This window comes from Tinamus guttatus, unplaced genomic scaffold, assembly GCF_059628265.1.
Source record: "Tinamus guttatus ecotype Peru unplaced genomic scaffold, ASM5962826v1 Tinamus_guttatus_pri_ptg000028l, whole genome shotgun sequence".
Classification (NCBI taxonomy): domain Eukaryota; kingdom Metazoa; phylum Chordata; class Aves; order Tinamiformes; family Tinamidae; genus Tinamus; species Tinamus guttatus.
The window spans coordinates 1,597,179-1,619,692 of record NW_028288562.1 but is presented as its reverse complement, the minus strand read 5'-3'; the positions used below and the strand labels follow the sequence as shown (position 1 = coordinate 1,619,692).

The 22,514-nt window shown below is 42.2% G+C and overlaps 1 protein-coding gene across 2 annotated transcripts in view; it reads right to left on the bottom strand.

Moving 5' to 3' along the window:
* Positions 1-1,530: 1,530 nt before the first annotated feature.
* Positions 1,531-22,514, bottom strand: part of PDLIM5 (PDZ and LIM domain 5) — an 81,481-nt gene continuing 60,497 nt past the window's right edge. For both annotated transcript variants that reach the window (XM_088529457.1, XM_088529464.1), the window contains 6 exons: positions 18,821-19,005; positions 9,813-9,981; positions 6,732-6,912; positions 5,735-5,855; positions 2,436-2,551; positions 1,531-1,846 (listed from right to left, as the gene is read on the bottom strand). In XM_088529457.1, coding sequence (XP_088385583.1) covers positions 1,757-1,846; positions 2,436-2,551; positions 5,735-5,855; positions 6,732-6,912; positions 9,813-9,981; positions 18,821-19,005 — 862 coding nt within the window. In that variant the 3' untranslated portion in view covers positions 1,531-1,756. The remainder of the gene's footprint in view (positions 1,847-2,435; positions 2,552-5,734; positions 5,856-6,731; positions 6,913-9,812; positions 9,982-18,820; positions 19,006-22,514) is intronic.

The following is a 22,514-nucleotide window of genomic DNA, read 5'->3' as shown; positions in this document are numbered from 1 at the left end:
AATATTGATTAACAAGCGTAATTCCAATAAAAGTTAAGATTACAAAATTTACATTTAATTTCAAGGACCTGGGCAAATGTTGTACCTCTTGAAGAGTTTCTATCCTACTTTAAAATGGCACGGTTTGAGTTACAGAAATTACTGAATGCTTCATCCTGTACATTCCCTTCCTCTTTGCTTGTGCATGAGCAACATAGCTCCATTGAAACCTAGTACTTAAGTCTCATTTCTCCACAATCTGCTCCCTTCCCAAGCAACCTGAATCACATTACCCTATTTTGCCCAGCCTGTCTCTACCCTGCTGGTTTGCAGCCAAACCCACATCTACAAGGGCATGTAAACATCCTCTAACAGCTTTACACTACTACGCCCATACTACCAGAATTTAAAAGAGAAGGGTGGTAGCATTGAAGAAAAACAACTTAGGAAACAATTTCAGGAAATAAACTGAAACAGGCCATTGCGTCGATCTAACTCACGGAATGAGTATCAATGTGAAACTCAGAGAGCTGCAGAAGCAGCAAGGTCTCCTGGCTTGCCAGGAGCGCATAAGGACAGTATTGTCTCCACTCCCTTGCAAGAACCAAGGGACACTCAGCTCCATGTTGTGTTATTCAACAATACATTCCTTACATCTGGAGGAAAAGAGAGCAAAACTAAGCAAGTAAAAGCTGCAACAGCTGAGCTAGAAAGTAAGTTTTTAGTCCACTGACTGGCGAGCCACCAATATACATATTCATAAAGATAAAGAATGTACTGAGGGAAGAACAACGTCCTCAGTTGCACTTGAGAAGGTTCCCTCATCAGGCACCAAAGCCTCACATTCTGGATAGATAACTGTTGTGTGCAGATTCAACACAACTTCCCCTTTCCAAGGCACTTACCACTATCTAAAACCTGAACTGTGAACACAGGCACATGAACTCCCCACTCCCTCACACCTAAGATCTGATCTGACATTTTGTTCCTGCCAAACACACTTTCAGTAGCGCTTTTTTGGCTACTAGTCTGGTAGTATGCACTATGATTTAAAGTGTGTCCCATCTACATTTTCTTCCAAGTGGCATCTTTTAAATTATTATGGTTCACTTGAAAAGGGTAAACTATTTCCTTCCCTGAAAAGCTTTACAAGTCTCAGCCCTTCATAGACCCAGAGATGCAACTGCCAAAGGCACAGGTATGTATAACTGTGCAAAAGGCCTAATGAATACGAGCAACAGACAAAAAACGCCAGTTACTGAACTCTATTCCAACTAACCTTACCCCTGCTTTGAGATCGTCTTTTCATGAAAAGCTTCGATCCTTCTAGAAGAAGGATCCTTTCTAGAAAAAAAATCAGCACAAAAGTGATCTGGATAACTGAAAACAACCCCCTATTTTTGTTTGTTTGTTTGTCTGAACAGCAGCAAACCCCAAATTTCTAACATTAGGTTTGTATTCTCATAAAAATTTCCCTCTTCTAATATTGAAGCAGATACAAAGGTGGCCACAAACTCATGAGGCAAATACAGTAATATGCCAGGTAGGGAGGTAAAGGCACTCTAATAGTTTGGCTTGAGTGTGTGGATCTTTTTGTGAAGCAAAACCCTAACTGATAAGCACTCTAAAGATCAGTGTACAAATCCCAAAAGTTTCCACAATTCTCTTGTATTTTTAGAAAATATGTATATAAATACTTCTAACAGATTATTGAGCACGGACATTTTAACCTTTCTTTCCATTCAGTACATCTGCTAAACAAGATGAGCTCCCAGCATCAGATGTTGACAGCATGGGCATGTTTCTTGCACAGTGGCTTGTCCTTCTTGGAGAAGAAAGTCTGGCCCTCCAAACTGTCAGAACACACCTGAAATGGGATTGAAAAGAAAACATGAACCAGTCCAGACGGATGCATTGCAGGAGACATTATTGAGAATGGCAGATCATGGCACGTACAAATATATTCAAAAAGTAGGAATTATCATCCTTAGCTTTATTCTTTGAGATAAAACAGCCGATGTAAGCATAGTCTTCTCCTTTTTATGCCAACAAGTTCTCAAGTGGGAGCAGAGTTAGATCACCATTTGAAAAATATCCCATCATTAGGGTTGTTTTATTTTCTTGGTCGTAGATAGGAGCAGACGATGACTTGGCTATGGCATCGTTGTGTTAAAAGCACTCTCGCCATTTAAGAAACACAACATATATTCCTCTGCTGCCTGAACAGCTCGCTCCGAGGAATTAAACACCACAGGTTAGATGGTGGGACATGTGGTTGTGATCCAGCCGAAGCACCTGGACTGGAACCAAAAACTCGGAAGAGCAATATACCTCCTCAAAAAGAACAGGAGGACTCTTTCGGCTTAGGAAGACTCCAAGACATGTCCTGTAGCATTCAGGTTAGCACAAGCACGGCTACCGTGGGGTGGCCAAAAGCGCAGAAGGGTTTTACTTACGGAGCACACGAAGCACGTGTCATGCCAAGTGTGGCCCAGGGCTTCAAGAAAGCGGTCGCCAGCTTCGATGGGGAATTCACAGCCATGGCACATGGTACCAAAGAGGGCATAGTAATCTGTACCAAACAAACATAGATTTTTAGTGTGAAGCACAAACAGAAAAGGAGAATTGCAACCTTTGCAACCTTTGTGCTTCTCCCTAAACAGCACTGGCTTTGCACTTGTACTGTCAAGCTTTGTAACACCTGGGACAAACAGGCAGATATTGGGTACCCTGTTTCACTCTCTTCCCCTTCCTTATGCTTTCCACCTAGCACTGCTTCCATCTTCTTGGTGCTTCATTTCTTCAGATCCTTGAGATCATCTGGTTTCAGTCCTAAACTGCATCTACTAATTTGTGCTGAGTCAGAACTGTTTCCAGTCAATCATTAGAGCTGGTTATATGGATTTTGCTCAAAACAAACTGAGGCTTTAACCACAGTATTTACTGCACTTAAGTAGGATGTCAGGATGGTTTCTTGCAATTGGTATCACTAATAGGTATTCAGGCCGTTCCTTTTCAGGCACCAATTTACTTGGGTTCGGCTCATAGCCATGACAAACAGGTGCTGTCATGTAACATGTCTTCTTAAGGTGCTTTATAAACAAAACAGCAAAGCTTTGGACTTCATCCTTTACAAAAGCACCCCGGCATCGACAGGGACATTAGATATTGAAGTCATTAGATGTTGAGGTCCTTCCTCGAGGAACCTTATATGCAGCATTGAGCAGAGCACAAGTAGTTTTTGTTTCTCATATGGGCTTGCTATAGTGCTGATGCTTACTGCAACACAGCCAGCAGAGGCTTGTGTGCCAAGCACACAAGCGTCCTGTTTCAGGTTAGCAGAACAGTGTTTTACATGATGACCTCCAAGAACACCACCATAAGAGGCACCTAAGCAGGCCTGGGAACACTCCACAAAGCAAAGCCCTTGATGACTAGCAAGGGCAAGAATCGCCTTCGTGTACCACTTTCATAACCCATGCTACTGGCACAAATTTGCAAATGTTTAAGCAAAAGAGAAGTGGTAAAGAATGCCAATTGGTGGAGCATCTCTGCCCCAAGCCCCTGAAGAGCATGGTTGCAGGACCACACTGCGGCAGCTCTTTCTATCCATTTTCATTTATGCATAATCTTTTACTGCTATTTTCCTGGTGCCAGAAATTGAAACCATTTTTAACTTGGCCTCAGTAGGTGTTGATAAGTTTATTGGCTTTTCTTCTAAAGAAAGAGCAATAGATAAGGCAGAATAAAGGGCATCAGCTTTCTTTTCCTTTCACACGCTCGAACTGTGATAGCGCAGAAGCCTTCCAACAGACTTCTCATAAAGCAATAATTTATTGCGTGCTGCACCCAGCACTTTCAAAACTGAGATACTAGTTCTGTACTGAGATGAAAGGTTCAAAGTTGCAAATATCTGCAGATTTCAATTAACTTCAGCATCTACAAATGGGACATTCGGCAGATCAAGCCCTCGAATGCTAATAATTAAAAGTGTTATAATTTCTAATTCAAATTTAAAATTAGAACCTTCTTTGCACTAGAAAGAAGGAAAGTTGGCAGTGACATTTACTCCTTATTTCTTTAAAATTAGTCATAGGCTCTTAACTCCAGCTGGATTGAAAGTCTTTGAGGAATGAACACATCTCAAATTAACATCTAGTTAGAGCCAGAGCCGTTACAACATATCATGGCCAATAACACTTTGCAGAACATATCTACATTAACTTGTGCTAGCAACTTTCTATCTCAGAAATAAATGTTGTGAAAAGTGTAATATTCTCCTGTTGTCACGGGATTTCCTGCCTGAGGTATAGAAAAGTGCACAGTGTGCATGGAAGCCCTGTAACAGAAGCACAAATCAATGCACCATGCAACACATGGGTCATCCGATAGCAGGAATGAGAACCCAGTCCTACCAGAACAAGCCCGGTCATGAGCTTTCCACCCAAAAGGGAGTTATTGATTACTTCAGTACTATTTTTGAACCATGAAATAGTCTTCAGATTCCTCCAAGATGAAATTTCACCTCACTGTCACTCTAGGGAACGCTCCCCTTCCTTTGCTACTCCCAAGATGCAGCAGAAGCAACACACTACTGTGCTTGGGTCACTGATTTAGCAATAACCTGTTTTGCCCTTCCACATCTGCCAACAACTCAGCAAATCCCCTCTGGCAGAGGAACTCGGGATAACTGTCCCTTCTTTCCATGCTAGACTTCCTCGTGCCTTCAGTAGCAACCACCCTTCATGGCACCTGCAGTGAGCCACTGCAAGACCAACTCGGAATGAAATCTTAGCTCCAAATGAATGACCAGGTTTCAGGCTGTGTCTCTTCCCATTCATTCTACTTCCACCATCTGTCCTCCAGATAAAATATAGCATTCATTACAGTGAAGGAAAAGGAAAAAAAAAAAACATTGAAAAGCTGCACTGATATTTCTACTGTGGACATAGAATAGTGTGCAATGCAAAAATAAACATTTTTGGGATATTTTTTCTTTTTTGAATTTTATGGAAGTGTTTTATAAAAAACATTAATTTCTCTCCCAATGTGGGAGGGCACATGGAAGGTTTTATGCAAAGACATCAACAGGAATAAACAAATATTATTCAATCTATGAAAAAGCTAAGATTCACTGAAAGCGCAAAAAAACAAATCGAAACCTCTCCAAACTTCAAAGTAAGTTGTATTTTTCATACAATATTGCACATGAGGTTTTCAAGTACTATAATCAAAACATTGTATTCCCACTCCTCCCTGACAGCCTTTTTATCGTAAGCTTATGTTCAACAGATATTATCCCTGATTCTGCAAAAAAACTTCTTCCTGGGGGAGACCGCTTACTCCTGGATGTAGCCTCCCAGCTGTGAATAGGACTATTCAGAGGAAAAACACATTGCCCTCACAGGTATTTTCTTGTTTAGTAAACAGGCAGGTTTATATAAGACCCATATTATCCTAAAGCCAACCAGAAAATCACCCTAAAGTTAACACTTTGGTGTATCACTGATGCCTAGAGCTGAGAGGGAACAAATAAAACTGAAGCCAATGAAGAAAATCTCCCCAAATGCCCTGAGAGAACCCCACTGCAAGCTCCAAGCATCTGCAGCATTAGTTTCCAGCACGAAATCAAATATCCAAGTGACACTTGTTGGGATGCTTTCACTAAAGCTTCACTAAAGTAAAGCTTGAGGAAAAGGTATATTTTTCTCTCTCTAACCTTCTGAAAACTCTATCTCCCTGTGCTAGGTCTTACCCGTCTCACAGTAGGGATCGCCATCTTCTAAGTGGAAGACGTTATTGCGGATTGGGTTGTGACAGGCCACACACACGAAACAGGAGACGTGCCAAGTTTGCTTCAAAGCATTTATTACTTCCTGTGGGATTAGAAAACGTGTTATTAGCACGTTATTCTGATGTGATGACTAGCTTGCAGCGACCACGCTCCTACACTCTATTAGTTTTGAGACTACTTTGCTGCCTGCTGCAACTTTGTAAAGGGGCCATGCATGAGGTTTCTGCCAGTGTTAAACTTTACAAAACGTTGTATTTATGACACATTTGCCAGAAGTAGCTCCATTTTTGGAAGGTTCATGCGAAGCAGGACAGGCTGAGTGACAGATTGATTCCTTTTTTTTCATCTTAATTCCATCTTACTCAGAATGATCCCCTGGATCTGAGAAAAACATCTTCCCTTTCTCCTGGTTTGTGAACAGTTAATCAGAAGACATTAACCAGAAGACAGAAAATTATGGCCACTCTGCTCTGTTTTGGAAGAGGAGGTAGTGCCAAGCATGACTTGAGAGGTGCTTTGCCAAAGCCCTGCATGACCCCAGTTACACAAGGGCACAGACTCTTTGCTTTCTGCAGCGAAGCACATGACGATGAGCTGGCGGGCTCACACTAACAATGCTAAGGAGGATATGCATCCTTCTGCTGACATTGCCATAAGGAACATTTCACTACTCCAGAGCTGAAACTGCATGCTAGCCTACCGGCCTGCTCCCCAGTGTTCAGTTTAGCTAAGGATGCCAGGATTATTATTCCTACTTTCCTTGGTATCTGTAAAAAGCAGCCAATTACTAGCATTTTGCTCAGAAAAGTCTAGCAGCTACAGAATGGGAGCTGAACTTGTCAAGTAGTGCCTTTTCTCAAACAGTGTCAGACTCAAAATGGCCGATGTGAGAAGAAGCAAAGAATATCTTCTGTATTACCACTGCCATTAAAAGTGTGCCAAACGGGTGGTCACTTACGCCCAGGATCTTCCTCTGGCAGCGCGAGCACTCGGGGGCAAAGAACTTCTCGTAGCAGCCCTCGCAGTAGAGTGCTCCCTTCTCCTCCACGAAGCCAATGTAGGCCATGGAGGCCTTGCAGTGGGCGCAGTTGAACTCCTCTGGGTGCCACGACTTTCCCAAAGCCACCAAGAAGGGTCCTCTGGTGAGGAGGAAGAGAAGAGTCAAGAGAAGTCAACCACTGTGGCCTCCTGGGAAGACTGCCAACACATTTGCCTACAATAATTGCACCACTAAAAGAAAAAAAATGTTCTGTATATATCCAAATGCATTCAGCTACTGCACGCAGATATTTGACTCAGTGCTACCATCAGCTCTTTCAGGTGGCATTTGCATTGAGTCTCTGAATGTCAAAGTACGCTTGAGCCCATTAAAAGCCAATAACATCAGTTTTCTTGCTTTCCTCTAGAAGGCAGCTACAGGAGGCATATTTTGCCCAGTGAGGGCAACAGCCTCCCAGCCCTTGCCTATTTGGAAATCTGGAAACACAAAATAATGATACCTTTCCAACATTTGCCTGGCTAATGCAACAAGGTTGACAGACAAGATGAAACTGTCTATTTATAAGTGGAAAAAAAAAATGTCAATTTGTAACTCAGAAATTTATTGCGAATGTCATTATATCAATATTTATTTGAAAATATATTCAACATGTTAATTTGTTACCTTCTTTAATTAATGTATTTACTTTAATGAGGTGCCTTCTAGGTTCCAACCACCCTTCAGAGTTGAGGTTTCAGAAGAGCTTTGTGGTTCACGCTCACCTCTCTTACCAAATTTCCCACTTTTGCAGTATCAATAAAGATGCCAGTCTTCCTATAATGTGTCACTTCTGTCTGATCTAATATTTCACCGCAAAGAAAGCAGTGTAAAGCACTAGCATCACCACTCTGTTTGCTAAATACTTCTTGGAAGCAGAGTAAGGAACAAGAACATTCTTGTTAAGGCAAGATTTTCATATGAGCAAAGCAAACCTAAAGGAGAAGGAAAAAATAAGTAAAATTTGTTTTCAGGGTTACACAAACTGCAAGGTGAGAACTAAGGGGAGCAGTGGGCAGAAGCGGGCTTCACTGAGAAGTACATAGTTGTTTTCCTTGCTCTTATTCTCCGGACACACTATGCAGGTCAAACAAGAGAGCAGGCCCTTTGAAGATATACTAAAAAGTTATATGTCTAAGAAGTGGCTTTGGCTCAAGAAGCCAGGGTTATTCAATGCCTTAGGGTAAAGTAACCAACTCCACAACACATTTTGGCTTCAAAACAGGTGTACAGTGCAATGCTACTTGATCCTCCTCCTACCTTTTCATAGGTAACACTACCTCCATGCACACAAACTGTAATTATGCTAAACCCCACATTCTACAAGCTATCGCAACCCCCTGAACTCACTGTGTGCTGCGAGCATTGGGCATGCTTGGTGTCGATTAATGAACGTCAGCTCACCCCGAAACGAGAGGATGCTTGCTCTGAATAATTGAGGTGTTTAGTATATGAAGAAACATGAGGATTCAACCACTCAGGGCAATTTAAAGACAAGCCACACATGTAAAGGTTACTCTTTGCCAACAGGTGTCACTTACAGTAAGTGAGCGCAGCTTAAGTGCTGTTAAGTAGGGTTTCCTAGCTTGCCAGCATAGGTGCCCCATTTACCAGGGTCTTCTCATAGAATACTGAGGGTTGGAAGAGACCTCTAGAGGTCATCTAGTCCAACCCCCCTGCACACACAGGGTCACCTAGAGCACGTGGCACAGGACTGCGTCCAAGCGGGTTTGGAAGATCTCCAGAGAAGGAGACTCCACAACCTCTCTGGGCAGCCTGTTCCAGTGCTCTGGCACCCTCACTGTTAAAAAATTTTTCCTTAAGTTCCTGTGGAACTTCTGATGCTTCAGTTTGTGGCCATTTCCTCTAGTTCTGTCGGTGGCCACCAGTGAAAAGAGGCCAGCACCATCCTCCTCACTACCTCCCTTGAGGTACTTATAGACACTGATCAGGTCCCCTCTCAGCCTTCTCTTCTCCAGGCTGAACAGGCCCAGCTCCCTCAGCCTCTCCTCATAGGGCAGATGTTCCAGGCCCCTGATCATCCTTGTAGCCCTGCGCTGGACTCTCTCCAGCAGCTCCACATCCCTCTTGTACTGTGGGGCCCAGAACTGGACACAATACTCCAGATGCGGCCTCACCAGGGCTGAGTAGAGGGGCAGGATCACCTCCCTCAACCTGCTGGAGACGCTCTTCTTAATGCAGCCCAGGATGCCATTGGCCTTCTTGGCCACGAGGGCACACGGCCACGGCTGCCTCATGGTCACCTTGTCGTCCACCATGACGCCCAGGTCTTTCTCTGCAGAGCTGCTCTCCAGAAGGTCAGTCCCCAGCCTGTACTGGTGTCTGGGGTTATTTCTCCCCAGGTGCAGGACCTTTCACTTGGCCTTGTTGAATTGCATGAGGTTTTTCACTGCCCAATGAACCACGCAAAGCACCACCATCTCCCACAATATAAGGTCTGAGAAGCACAGTTAGCTGCTCACACCTCATCCATGCTCCTCAGCCTGAGGTCCCAGGACATGGAGCTGCAAGTGGACTCGGATCATGGATTTTTATTGCCCTGACCTTTTAAATGGAAATGGGAAAAACTCTTTCAAATTACCACAGGTCAGTAACCAAAGAGTCATCTAAAATTAGTCTAATGTGAAGTGGACTGGTAGCCAGTTACCAGAATGGAAATCTAATGGGAGTAAATAAGACAAACTTGACTACAGAACGAGTGATTTGAGAGAGTGATTCTTTTTCATTCATACTCCACAAGTCAAGGACACTAGCTACCATGACACACAGATACAAGAGCACTCCTGAAAAAAATAAAATTGAGCCTCTCAGTTTTTTTAAAAAAAATATAGTTCTAGGAATTAAATTTGTATTCCTTGCACTTCTTTCATGAATGGAGAGCTACTTTTCTTCCTCTTCTCATTTAGACTCTGTGGCTTATAAATGGACACCTCTAGCATTGACAGCAATGCACGTCACTCTGTGGGAGGAAGGATGACCAACCTAACAACTTGGTTGCAGTGGGCACACATCGGGGTGCGCTTTCCTGCAGGGATATGCTCTGCCCTCTGAACCAATGTGTCCGGCTCCGCAGGGGCCATCGCTGGCTTCTCAATGTGGCTGGCTGTTCCCGGTGCCTTGACGCTGTTCGATGTCCATCCACTTGCAGGGGCTGTGGAAAGAGGGACAAAAGCAATTAGGAGAGTGGCTCCTAAACACAGGACCCAGCAAGTTGTTCCAAAAGAGGAGCTATGAGCAAAATGTGTCTGCTTGCCTCCTTAAAAGAAAAAATTAAGTGCACTTGTCTCTCCGCAACCCTTCCAAGCAAGACCATCCTACCTCTTTTACAAAGTATCTGTGGAACAAGGCAAAGGAGTTTGGGCTAGTGTGCAGAAGCAACATATTCAACATACTAAAGAAATTAGGTGAAGCAACGTACAACCTGCAAAGGTGTTACTTTGCCTTAAATGCAAAAGCTGAAGCCAAGAATATAAACGTTTCGACAGAGACAAGAGACTATGACATACTGACTCCAAGTATTTTGCAGTACAATAGATCACACTAACATAATGAACAGCTTAAACAAGTGTATATACTAAATGCAACACATACAGGAACTTAAAATATAGTACTGTATACAGAAAGCATATTTCCAGACCAAATTTAAACACTGGCCTAGATCACTCAACATTGCCAGGGTGAAGCATTCCAACGGCAACGTCCATATCCGCTTTAGCGGAGTCAGGAGTGTGGAGCTCATTGGAAACCCCCCACACTTGGGAACCTACACATCCATACGCTTGTGTTCTGGCTCTTGAGGCTGCAGGGTAGACACGAGCCTTTGCAGGGTACTAGAAATGTATTTACAAAAATGAAACACACAGATGACACCGTTACCAAGGGCAACAGGGAAAAACAAACACTCCTCTGCTTTTCTTTCTCCTCTATTGATATATGCACCTTGGTAACGTGCGAGCCACAGCGACACAAGTTTATGGAAGTAGTTATTCCTGTCAAGGAGGGAAATTCTTTTTCTTTTTTTGAGTGCTCTGAAGAAACACACGTCCACAGCCTTTCATTTGCATCCACAGGCAAGGGCAAGCAGCACTGTTAATACTGCAGCCCAGCTTCAGTGCAGCCATACCAAACCTTGCAGATCCAAAAGCAAAATAAAGAGAAATAACCAGGCAAAGGTCATGTCCTGCAATCATGCAGCTTCACAGTGCAAGGCCATGGCATCTACAGTTTTGCCAAGACTTTTTTTTTTTTTTTTAAATAATTTCCCATTATTTCCCTAGTCAAAAAGCCAAAACCTAGACAATTTAAACCAATCCAGGGACCTTTGTGAACAACTGCCTCCCGCCCCTTTATGCACATTCGCAAGGAAGCAGAGCTAGAAGAAACATCCTTTTCAACACCAATATCTTTGTACTACCATTATGCTCAGTATTAACCTACTGACATGGACTCAATACCTTCTTTGCCTAGTCCTTACTAAATAAAGCAGCAAGCCAGTTGCACGCATTTGCTGCCTAATGAACTGGCTGGTTTGTCATATTTTCTAGATTCACGTGATTTCGAGGCTGACGCATTTTTGGATTCCTTCCAGTATCTGAAGTAGCAAAAAGTACACCAGTTCATCAGTTCTGTTGGTTTAATATAAGCCTACTGTTTAGGCGTAATGCATAATAAATCAGTGTGTAATATCTTGAAATATAACATTAGTATTGCTGAGTAGCATTCAGGATTATAGAAGTATTTAGAAATGTGCACTTCTGAAGCACTTGCTCTTGAACAAGTCACTGCTACTGTAGCTAATTCAGATTATAAATGCCAGCTAAACTGAAAGTGTTGAACAGATAAAAACAGAAAAGGTGTCAAAAAGGCTTTGAAGACCAGAACAAAAGTGTTTTTGATTAATAGCACTTCACTATCATCACACATAGCCTCCTAATTTTCAGGTCCTATTTCATGAGAATACAAAAACACATGGTAAAACCCAATTTGCTTGAAGACGCCTTTCCCCATCAGTCAAAGAGCAGCAGCTTCTAGTGCACTGCTAGCGGGTGTTTTGAGTTTCTCACTGAATCCCAAAGCACTTCAGCAAGCTCTTGTTTGCAGGATAGTTAAAAAAGAGGCCTTCCTGCTTGCTTAAAAGAAAAGGGAAAAAAAGATTACAAACACCACAATATTCCCTTTCCTTTGATCTCCTTACAGCTTTTATTAATGCAGCTTTTCTGAATGCTGCCCAACTTCAAATTACTGCCTGGCCAGGAGTAGGATTTCTAGACAAAAACTTTATCCCAGTGTTAAGCAAATGTGAGCTACTCAAAGCACTTAAATACACAAATAAATAATGGAAAAATAGGTGGAAAAGGAGAAATAACTGGGAAATACCTCTCGTCTACCGACAACCCTCTATTAAAGCACAAATTCTCCTTTGGAGGGAGACGGGCTACAAAATACGAAGCAAATGTGGGGGAATAGCAAACAAGCCCTTGAACCTTCAGGTGCTTCTATATTTACCAGAGTACTTTTGGCTACTGGACTAAAAATAAGTTTTAAAAGACTTTTCGGTTGTCTCCTGTAAACACACGTCACTACTTGGTCTGCTTTGGTGGGAATAAGCACTTACTACCTCAGCCTTTTACCCTCCTGAAAAAACAAAATGAGAGCAGTGTTTAGATCCCACTGCATTTTCCATGGGTCAGAAAGCTGCCTTTGGTGCAATTTTAGCACAGGTCCATTGCTCCCACTGTAGCCCAATGACCACTGATGCTTTCTTCTTACAACACCCCCAGTTGCCTTCTTACTATCTACATGGATTCCCAATGTACATTCATCATTATTCTGGCTCACACAGCTATAGAATTGCAAAGATTAGGACCATTTATTTTCCTAGAATGAACACTGATGCTTCCCAGTGAGACCTTCTTGATCTTCTTAAAGACCAAGACTTTCTTGAAAAGCCCTAAAGCCCTTCTTAAAGGGCAACATTTTGCAGGCTTTGCTCCACCTTCACTCTCTTTACTGAAACCCGCTGAAGCATGGCCAGTTTCCATTTGGGTATCGCCACAGCTAGCATTGCTAAAGGAAATCTGATTTTTAACCTTCTACATTATTAGGTTTAAGTTCAGCACAGCCTTCGTGTTTGCTTTCCCTGAACTCCTCAGTAGGGCTGGCTTAATGTTTAACATGGTTTTGGGTAAGTGAAAGCCGGGGCCGTCTCCTCCCGAAAGGCCCAGTGCGCACAAAGCCAGGAAAGGCCGGGCGCGAGGTGGATCCCACGCCGTGCCAGAGCGGCTCGAACGGAGGCCCTCGGTGCATAGCAACAATGCAACGGCCTGGACTGTTTAACGCTCACTTAAACACAACATCAGGCTCTGTGCAAGATCTATAAATAAAAACGCTACTTGAACCGGCAGGAGTTGCCAGGGTTTCGGTCTTCTCGTGCCGTGATTTATGGACTGCTATCGAACTACTGTATTATAAATGGGAAACATAAAGGTCTGTACGTCCAATTTTTCTGACTGCTCCTAATATATCCGTACAGTAAGAGATCTTCCAGTTCCTCCCTTTCCAAGCAAACAGATGGCCGGATGAAGCAACGTGTCGGAGAAGTTCAGCTGTCAACTCATTGCACGAGCCATGCCTAACCCTCTCCCCACACTGAGGCCTGCTTGAAACTGCACAAGTTACATGGAGAAAACCTCAGGATAAGCAAGGGGAAAAAAAAAAAAAAAAAAAAAAAAAAAAGGTTTTGTCCTCCTTGGGGTTCCTACAGAGTGCTGTAAGTGCCGTCAAAGCTCCAGCCCACTGGTGATTAAAGGCAGGATGGCAAGGATTAAACCATACACCGCCACAAGTTGGCCACAACTAGCATTTTTTTTAAAAACCAAAAATGAGTTTCCAATAGAAAGGCAAAACAGAGATCTCGTCACCTCCCTATACAAAAGACTTTTATTTCTCTGGAATTGCAAAGAAACCCCTTCGGTTGCTTTCCTAGCTCTAAGCTCCTGTTTTGACCTTGACTATATCCAAAGAGAGTGTGAAGGCCTGGTCTCAACACACATGTTATCTATCAATCCATTGAGCTGATGTGTAAAGCTGAAGAGCGATAAGTATGTGTTTACCAAGGATATACAACTTGATGTTTTCATTTCACCATACAAATATTGAACACAACTCCTGAACATCCTGTACCTGGACATGTGAACAGGACATCACTGCTCCAAGCTGGTAGGAGCAAGGGTGCAAAGATGCTATTGACTTCAAGAAATCAAAGAACACGGTCATCCAAATTTTGAAAGCAGGTGAATATTCTCTACAGGTGTGAAATGATCACAGAAATAAGCAGAGTGCCTACCTTTTTTTTAAACAAGCAGAGAAAACATGAGAAGTGCACCAAAATTTGGTACAATAGCATATGAATTTAGCAACATCAAATCATAGGAAAATCGACAAAGGTCACATCTGCAAAAGAAAGCAGAGTAGCAAAGTAGCTCGCACAGAGAAGTACATGAGGTCATATTGCCTCCAACATACATTGGGCACATTTTTGTACCACTCCTCTGGCTCTACCCCTTCTTAAGTACAGGTATCCAAAAAAATATTTTTTTTTAATACTGTTTTTCATCATGTCTGCAGGAGTTGCAATTTCACACTGTCATCAAATTAAGGTTGACGTTTATAAATTGCTCTGGTTTCACAATGGGTTTTGCTTGGCTAAGTCTGAGTTCACATTACTTAACTTGTAAGAATAAATTCTTGTGGTTGGCTGTCACATGACAACATAATCATTTAGATTAGATGAAAAATTAATAAGAAAAACAGCCTACACCCCAAGATCAGGAAGCTTTTGTGTTTTGACCTGTCAATCATACTACTCTTTATGGACAACACTTTGTTTTTCTGAGTAGCAACTGCACAGAGCAGGGGCAACCTTTAACAGCTTTTTCCAGGAAAAATGTCTGTAACTATTTAGATTTTGGGACTGCTTCTGTACGAGAGCTCACGGACAACACAAGGAGTTGCCTTAACAACTCGCAGTGTTATTCCAGTCTCTCGCCAGAGTTCAGACTGTGGTCGTCAATGTGCAGGTATCCCCCACTCAGAGCCCCCAGTAATTAGTCTTGCCTTTAATTTCCTGTTCTATCACGGGAACAAATGGAGATGAGATGGCCCTAAAAACAAAGTGCACAACTGTAAGGACACGGTGATGTTGACCCAATAGGGTTGTTTGCATTTGCAGACTGTTAAGCACTCCCGGAGCTGAGAGGCCATCAACCTAAGTACCACAACGTGGGGGGTCCCTCATGTTTCCAGGAGCATGAATGGAAAGAAGCATGGGGAATAAAACACAGGGAAAATAAAGGTATGGAAAAATAAACCAAAAAGCAAACAAAAACTCAATAAACACAGTGCCACAATCCCTCGCTTCATGGATCTCCAGCAAGGCTATAATGGGAGGATGTGTATTTTGCTATAGTGCAGTGAATCTTGTCACCTTCTCCTCTCACCAGAGTGTTTTACTATTCGACATTATGGCAAAACTTCCCCCAGCTTTGATATTGGCTGGATTTTTATTGCATGCCTTGTAGCAAATGTCTCCAGAGCCAGCCCTGAGGAAGGAGACGAAGACCTGAATCATCAGCATCTGTGGGACAGGACATCAAGTCACACCTAGGAACATGTTTGCATTTTCTCCTGCTCTTAACGTTCTCATATTATCAAGGGAACAAGAACTTGTGGGGGGGAAAAATGGAAATAGAGAGAGACAGTGCACACAGGATAGCTCCAGGGATGCTAAATGCAAACCTACCAAACGTGCACACACAACTGCAAAGAAATAGCAGATTTTTTCGAAGGGAGCTGCCTGGGGAGCGATTTTTATGTGCTTCCAAGCTCTGCCCAGCAGAGCATGTGCACAGCACATGTTGCTAGCCAGGAACTTGGCCACAGGTATTGCAGAACATGCTGAAAGCAGAGGCAACCTCACAAAAGAGCCCTAGCGCTGAAGCCCAGGCCGCTTCTGACCATCACTTGCATCCTGCTGCAAGCACAGTTTGTCTCCTGCCCAAATTCCAGCCCAGATAACTTTAGTCATTGCATAACTCTGCTGTTTGAAATTGCCCCGGCATCATGGGCTCACACGCTGTGAAATGCTCTGGGGTCCCTAGGAGATGAGCGATGCTACCTGTGTGTAAGGCAATAGTCAGCTACCAAACAGTAAAATAACTCGCTGCAGGGTAGCTGGGCTTTTGGTGAGCAGCTTGTTTACACATTTGAGTATAATCGTCTTTCAAGCTTGCCCCTCTGCTGGGTGAATAAAACAGCAAAAATTAAGTTTAAAGGCTAGAAATTCTAATAGCCCTCATTTAACATACGGTAGCAGCCACAACTTGGCTTCTTTCATCAGGGTTTATATCCTGCTTATCCTCAAGCCCAGCTTCTTACTCACACACGAACCCAGAAGACAGCACGGGGAAGCCCTCAGCTCCTTTGCCAAAGAACAGTCCTGCAACAACAGGATTTTATCCCAGGGAGAAATGAAACCGATGCTACTTTTGTGCCAGGTGACTAGCACGTAGTAACTCCCTTTTAGATAGATGCCAGGAATCCCTGAAAAACAACTGCCATGAAACAGCTCCAAGTGGACACCTTTTCCAGGTGTTTCCCAAGAACTCAAATGCTTCAAGCACCCTGGGTGGAATTTTCCTAGGGATAGGAACTGAGGAAGTCCTAGCATATGCAGCTGGATTTAACCGGGCTAAACCATAGCATCGCTTTGGCACATTTATATAGGATGTCTTGCTCCTGATTATTCACTAGGATGGACTTCAAGTACAAAATCAAGCAGGCTCGCAGGGCAGGGGAAAAGGGAATTGCGCTACTGGTTTCAAATTCTGTTGGGCCTACAAAACCGATTTTTGTTTGGCCAATGTAGTGCTGGCTGTTTTAATTTAAGGAGAAAAAAAATAATACAGGCAAGCTATTTCTGGTTTTCCTAGTATAGTAGGTCCGAGCACCCAGAAAACACCAAAACTTGAATGCAGACTTTCCTTCCCAGCATACAGAAGTGTGAAAAACCTGCAAAAGCCTGAAAATGTCCCCCCAAAAGCTGTAGACAGTCCCAAATCCTAGTACTAGCTGCAGATTTGTAACTCAGGCCACTTCCACACTACGAAATTATTTAAAACATGCTGAAATTGCCTGTTTGAAGTATTTGCACATTTTCAAATTCTTCTAGAATAAAATAACTAACAATTCTCTGGGTGTTTTCCCCCCTTATCCTTTTACTTTGCACCTCTAATACGAAAAAAAAAAGCACTTTTCAAACTATCCAGAGCACAGTACAGACTTCCCGAGCAGTATGGAATCCAATGCAGTTTAATTCATCCTTCTAAATCTCCCTCCCTCCTGTTTCACTCATCACCAAAAAATCCCCTTCTAACATTAAACTTGTATTAATACTAGAGCGTAGGGGTAGGATTTAGCAAGGAAAGGCCCATCAACACACCAGCGGTGCTACTAAAGCCTCGAGGTGACAAGTGCTTGCCATGCAAATAAAAAAAAAATCGATCACTTGTTGGCACAAGCATCAATGGCATGGAGAAAGAGCAAAATCAAACATGTTATGCAGTCGCTAATTTAAAAGCATAATTATATTCACACAAACATTTGCATTAAGCACACTAGCTACCCAAGGCTTAGCTTTAGAAAAGGAGTTGTTTTTTTTCTTCCAAATAGAGCTAACTCAAAGTAGTAAAATAATGCTAGAAATAGATTGCTCTAACTTTAAATAAGTCATTATTATGTCAGCCTTAAGACTGTACTTGACATGTGAAAGTCAGGCATAGAAATGACAACATATTGCCATCTTCAGGGTGGTCAGCAGTACTACATGTCCAACACCAAATACATCCATTTGTTACCAACCAGCACAACAGCAATTTAACCATATATTCTAAACATCCCATATGAAAACAGGCAGTGTTAATACCATGTTATCATCTTTAGTTTTAAGCTAGGATGTTTGCAGCCTATCTTCTGGACTGAAAATACCTTTCAAGAAGGAAAAGCCTTAACAGTAGAACTCAAAAATTGCTATTTAGCAGCTCAGTCCCTGTCAGGAGCCAAATTGAAAATGTTCATCTCATTATTACAAGAGGATCTGGAGTTTAAATTTAATTAGTAATATGGATTTCATGGGTCCTTAGAAATTAATACTCAATTTTAATTCAGCGACAAAGACAATTCAATTAAGAAACAAATTATATTAAAATAGTATCTCAAATTATGGCATGCAATATTATGAAAATATAGGTACATAATTGCACATATTGTATTTCTTAATACAGATAGGAGCTTCCACTAAGAAAAAGGTATCCTTGTCAGACATAAGACATTTCACTACTTGTATAAAAGGATAAGAATCACCAAACCACCACCAAAATCAGTAACTACGTACATTGTCCTTGTAAGTACCAGACTTAGAATACTTCTTCACGCCACAAACCTACACAATACTCTGGCATCCTTTAAGAATAAAGGCTACAAATGCCCAGTATGTAACCACCCTATGTTTCTGAGGGTGTGCATTTTGAATATATAAAATCTATTTCAGAAAAGATCACTTGGACAAAACCAAAAGCCTGTCTGGCTTTCCTGAAATTGGGCAGCATCTGATCCATTTAGTTAACAGTCAGGCGGGAAACGCCAAGTTGAAATCGAGGCGTAAGCTCGATAGCTATATATATGCCTTTAATAAGGACACCGTGTTCTTTTTAATTTGTAAATGCAGTTAACTCTGTAAAGCTAAATTTCAAAAAGTCTACTTAATTACTAAAACCAAGCCTTTTCTTAAAAAAAAAAAAATCCTGCTTTCTAATCAAACTGGCTTGTACTCAACACACACCAACAGTCATTTCACAGTAGCTGCCTTTGCCCCGACACTCAAGCAGATTCTCACGAGGCACCCCGAGTTTTTAAGCGAGCCCCTGGGAAGTTACCTGCTCGATTTGGCGGCTGCCAGCCCGAGTACTTGGCGGCGCTCGGGGCCCCGGCGGGCCTGGCGGCTGCAGCAGACGGGCTGTGGACTGCAGCGGCTCTCGCGTCCGTGTTTTCTTGGCTCGCGGGCATGCTCCTCGCTGCGGCGGCCGTAAAAGCGACGGGCTGGGCAGCCTCCAGGGAATCGCTGCTCAGAAACGAGAGAAAAGAAATCTATCTCTTCCAGGAAGGAAAAGCACATCGAGACAAGTGCATCTGCGAAGCACAAAGCGACTCACAGCCACGATGATGCAACAGTCTTGACCGCTGCCGCTACCCTAAGGTACTCTTGTTCAAAGGAATGCGGGAAAAAGTCAGATTGGGGCTAAAATCCTCCAAAATCTGCATGTAAAAACTGCCAAAAGTGAAGCTCCACTGGAAAACTTCTCTCTCTTGTGTATTGCCATCCAAAATGAGCATGCGGAACACAGAGTATTAGTGATTTCACCAGACTTTTTCAAATTAATGCATTTTTGGGAAAAATATTCATATAGCCTTACTGTATGGGTAGGTCCTAACAAAAAATGATCAAGCTGTAAGTGACCTAATTAAATGCAATTTTCCATTACAGACCACTGTTCCCACAAGTTATTAAGTATATAGAAACAGGTACAGCTTCTTTTCTGATTAAACACCATGTACAATACTTTATAGTGCCACTTTAGAGCAGTTTACAGTTGCTTGTACATTTTAAGGGTTAACACAGCTCTTAAAGCTACTTCTAAACATACACAATTGCAATTACACTTGATTAGAATTCATGTGTAGTGTAAGTAGCCACTAATGAAATTGCTGGCGAGACAATCCTTCATTTCTTTTTTCCAAAAGCTCTTTGAGAAGCATGACATTATCAGAACAGGGAGCTTGCACGTGCAGGACAGCAGTATTTGCACCAGGGGTACTCACTTCGGCAAAGCTGAAAACAAATATTCTCATTAAAATTCTCCAAAGCAGAAATTGCTAATGAGGGTCATTTGTAAGTTCAGAGGAGCACAACAACAGGAAATAAAACTCAGTCAACACCACTGCAAAATGTGACTGAAACAGTCCCCAATATGCACTTTGGGCAACTCATATTTCGTTATGCCTTAGGACACCGCACAAGGATGATGCTGACAGCTGGTTTTGCCTGCTAAGCTGCGATCCTGCCTTGCACTAAAAACCCTATCCAGTAAGTGCAACCATAAGAGCAATGTTGATGTGCCTCTTCCATCCAACTTGCCCAAGGCAAGGGGAGCTGCGTTGTGAACAGACATCTATTTTCCTCCTTTGTTTGCAAGTTTTGAATTTAGTCAAACATGAGCTACAAAGTCTTTCTCTTCTAACATATTTCTAGGGTTACGCAAGATCATATTTCTCTAGCAAGCAAAGATTTAACAAAAATTTGAGAATGACCAAGATTTATGACCTAGAAAATCCATATTCTGAAGAGAGAAACATGATCCATTCATGTTTTTTTTCCTAAATTTCCATACAAGGAAGAGAGCAAACCCCCTTTTCAGCGTAGCTATTAGAAGACTCACGGAGGAATGATATTAAACTGTACTTATTTACCAAGTTCCATAAAAGTAGCTTTCTCAGGCTTCCCAAATCACACAGGAAGGCCAGGTTCAGCACACTTGTATGTCTAAGCATGGAGTACTGCCATTAACACCAAGCCTGCTTTTACCTCTGATTTTAACCATTTAACTATGTTTTGTAAGTCTAAAATGAGAGACTCTTTCCCCTGGCTGAGGAAAGCTCAAACGGGAGAAAAACAAATAAATAAATAATTGCATAATTGAGATTCTTCCATGCTCAAAACTGATGAATGCTGTAACTATAAACAATGTTGTAATTCTAGGATAGAAGAAAACCTGGTTCCTATTAAAAAATAAAAAATAAACAGACACACACACACACACACACACACAGACAAAGGACAACACGTTTCCTAGTAAAAATGAAGACACATATCTGCTTTAAGGAAGATGTGCATGTTTTACTGCCAGTTTAAGGGCGAAGGGTGTCAGCTCTGCAAGGATCAGTGTTGCTAAGCTGGTCTTAGTGACAAAAAGATGAGTCCGGTGTCCTGAAAACCCATTACATGTTTTATTAATAGGAAGTTATGGGAAGACTAGCCAGAATTATTCTGGAAATGGGTTGCAGCAAAAACAGATTGCAAAAAATATCCAAAGAAAGCACATATGGACACAAGCAAGTGTTTGGTATCTAAGAACTAACTTCTTTGCCTCTCTAATGAACACCATGGAGTAGATGACTTGGTCCTCTCCTGAATTTTCAAAGAGATTAACTTCTCTGGCACAAGCAAGCTCTCCATCACATTTACCCAAAATTCATGTGCTCCAGGGTAAGGCTGAATGCATTTTAGAAATATTTTAAGAACTTGAACAAATTCTTTCCTAAAATAAACAGTTTGCAGAGGTTCTGATCCACTCCATCTCCCTCCAAACCCTAGAGAGAAAAGGATACATGGTTTGTGGTCACAGACACCTTCATCTCCCTCCATCCTCCAACAGAAACTGCAGCACAGAGGTGTCTAATACACACATTTTAAAGATAATCACGATGCCTTAGTTTTATCAACAAAAAGAGAAGCTAAAGCCATAACAGAAAAAGAAATGCAGCTTTTACACAAGTAATTTCTGGCGTTGCAGGAATAGTAATGAGGGCCGAATCTCACCTACATTACTGGACACGATCTAGATGCTTGAATGGACTTCGACAAAATACTCTCACGCAAGCCCAGGATCACCATCTATCTACCTGCAAACAGGAGACTATTTTACCAGTAAGTCCCTGGGGTACAAAGGATGCTTATGCTCCCATGTGCTGGCCACAAGCACTGCCTGAATCGGAAGCAATTCCCTTGGGTTTTGAGCAAAGACAAATTAATCTAGAGCAGGTCTTGATCATACTGCTCAAGTCTCCATCTCTTGTGTTGAGTTGTATGTTCATGATGCATTTTGTCCAGCATCAAAATACACTTTACCTGAAGTAATGTATGACAGACTAAACAGAAAACACTAGGCATGGAGATGATGACAAACCCCGGAGAATTGGCAAATCCATAAGCATTTTTGCTGGGCTACCTGGGGCAAGAGCAGAGGAAGAGCAGGCAAGAAATACTAAGTGCTGACCTTGCTCCCAACCTGATTGCAAACCTATGCTCCCAGGCAGCTTTTCTAAAAACGGTCATTACATTTTGTATTAGCCTAAGAGCGTTCCTGTAATTTCCAAGAAAAAAAGAAAGAGTAGAATAAAATAATGGAAGAAAGAGAAAAGCAAAGCTGTGTGGGTGGAGGTTTTTCTTCATTGAGTTATAGCAAGGGTGTATGTGACCCTTATGTAAGGCATGGTCTAAACAGGATCAATTCAAAGCTTCTCTCGGAAAAAGCATAAATGTCTCCTCCAAGTCAGCAGCAGGGTTTATTTTAACAGGCCAGACTATCCCCTTTTCAAGTAACTTTTTATGGGCCATAATATTAGCTATATGTGAAGCTGCAGCCATGTCCACATCCATTCCTGCTAGGGCCTCCCAAAAATCTCCCAGTGCTTTTGCCATATGGTTTAATTTTAGGGAAGAGCACCAATTCTTGGAAATGCAAGATATTAAATACTTCATTTCCTTTGCTTGATACACTCTGCTTGTTCAAG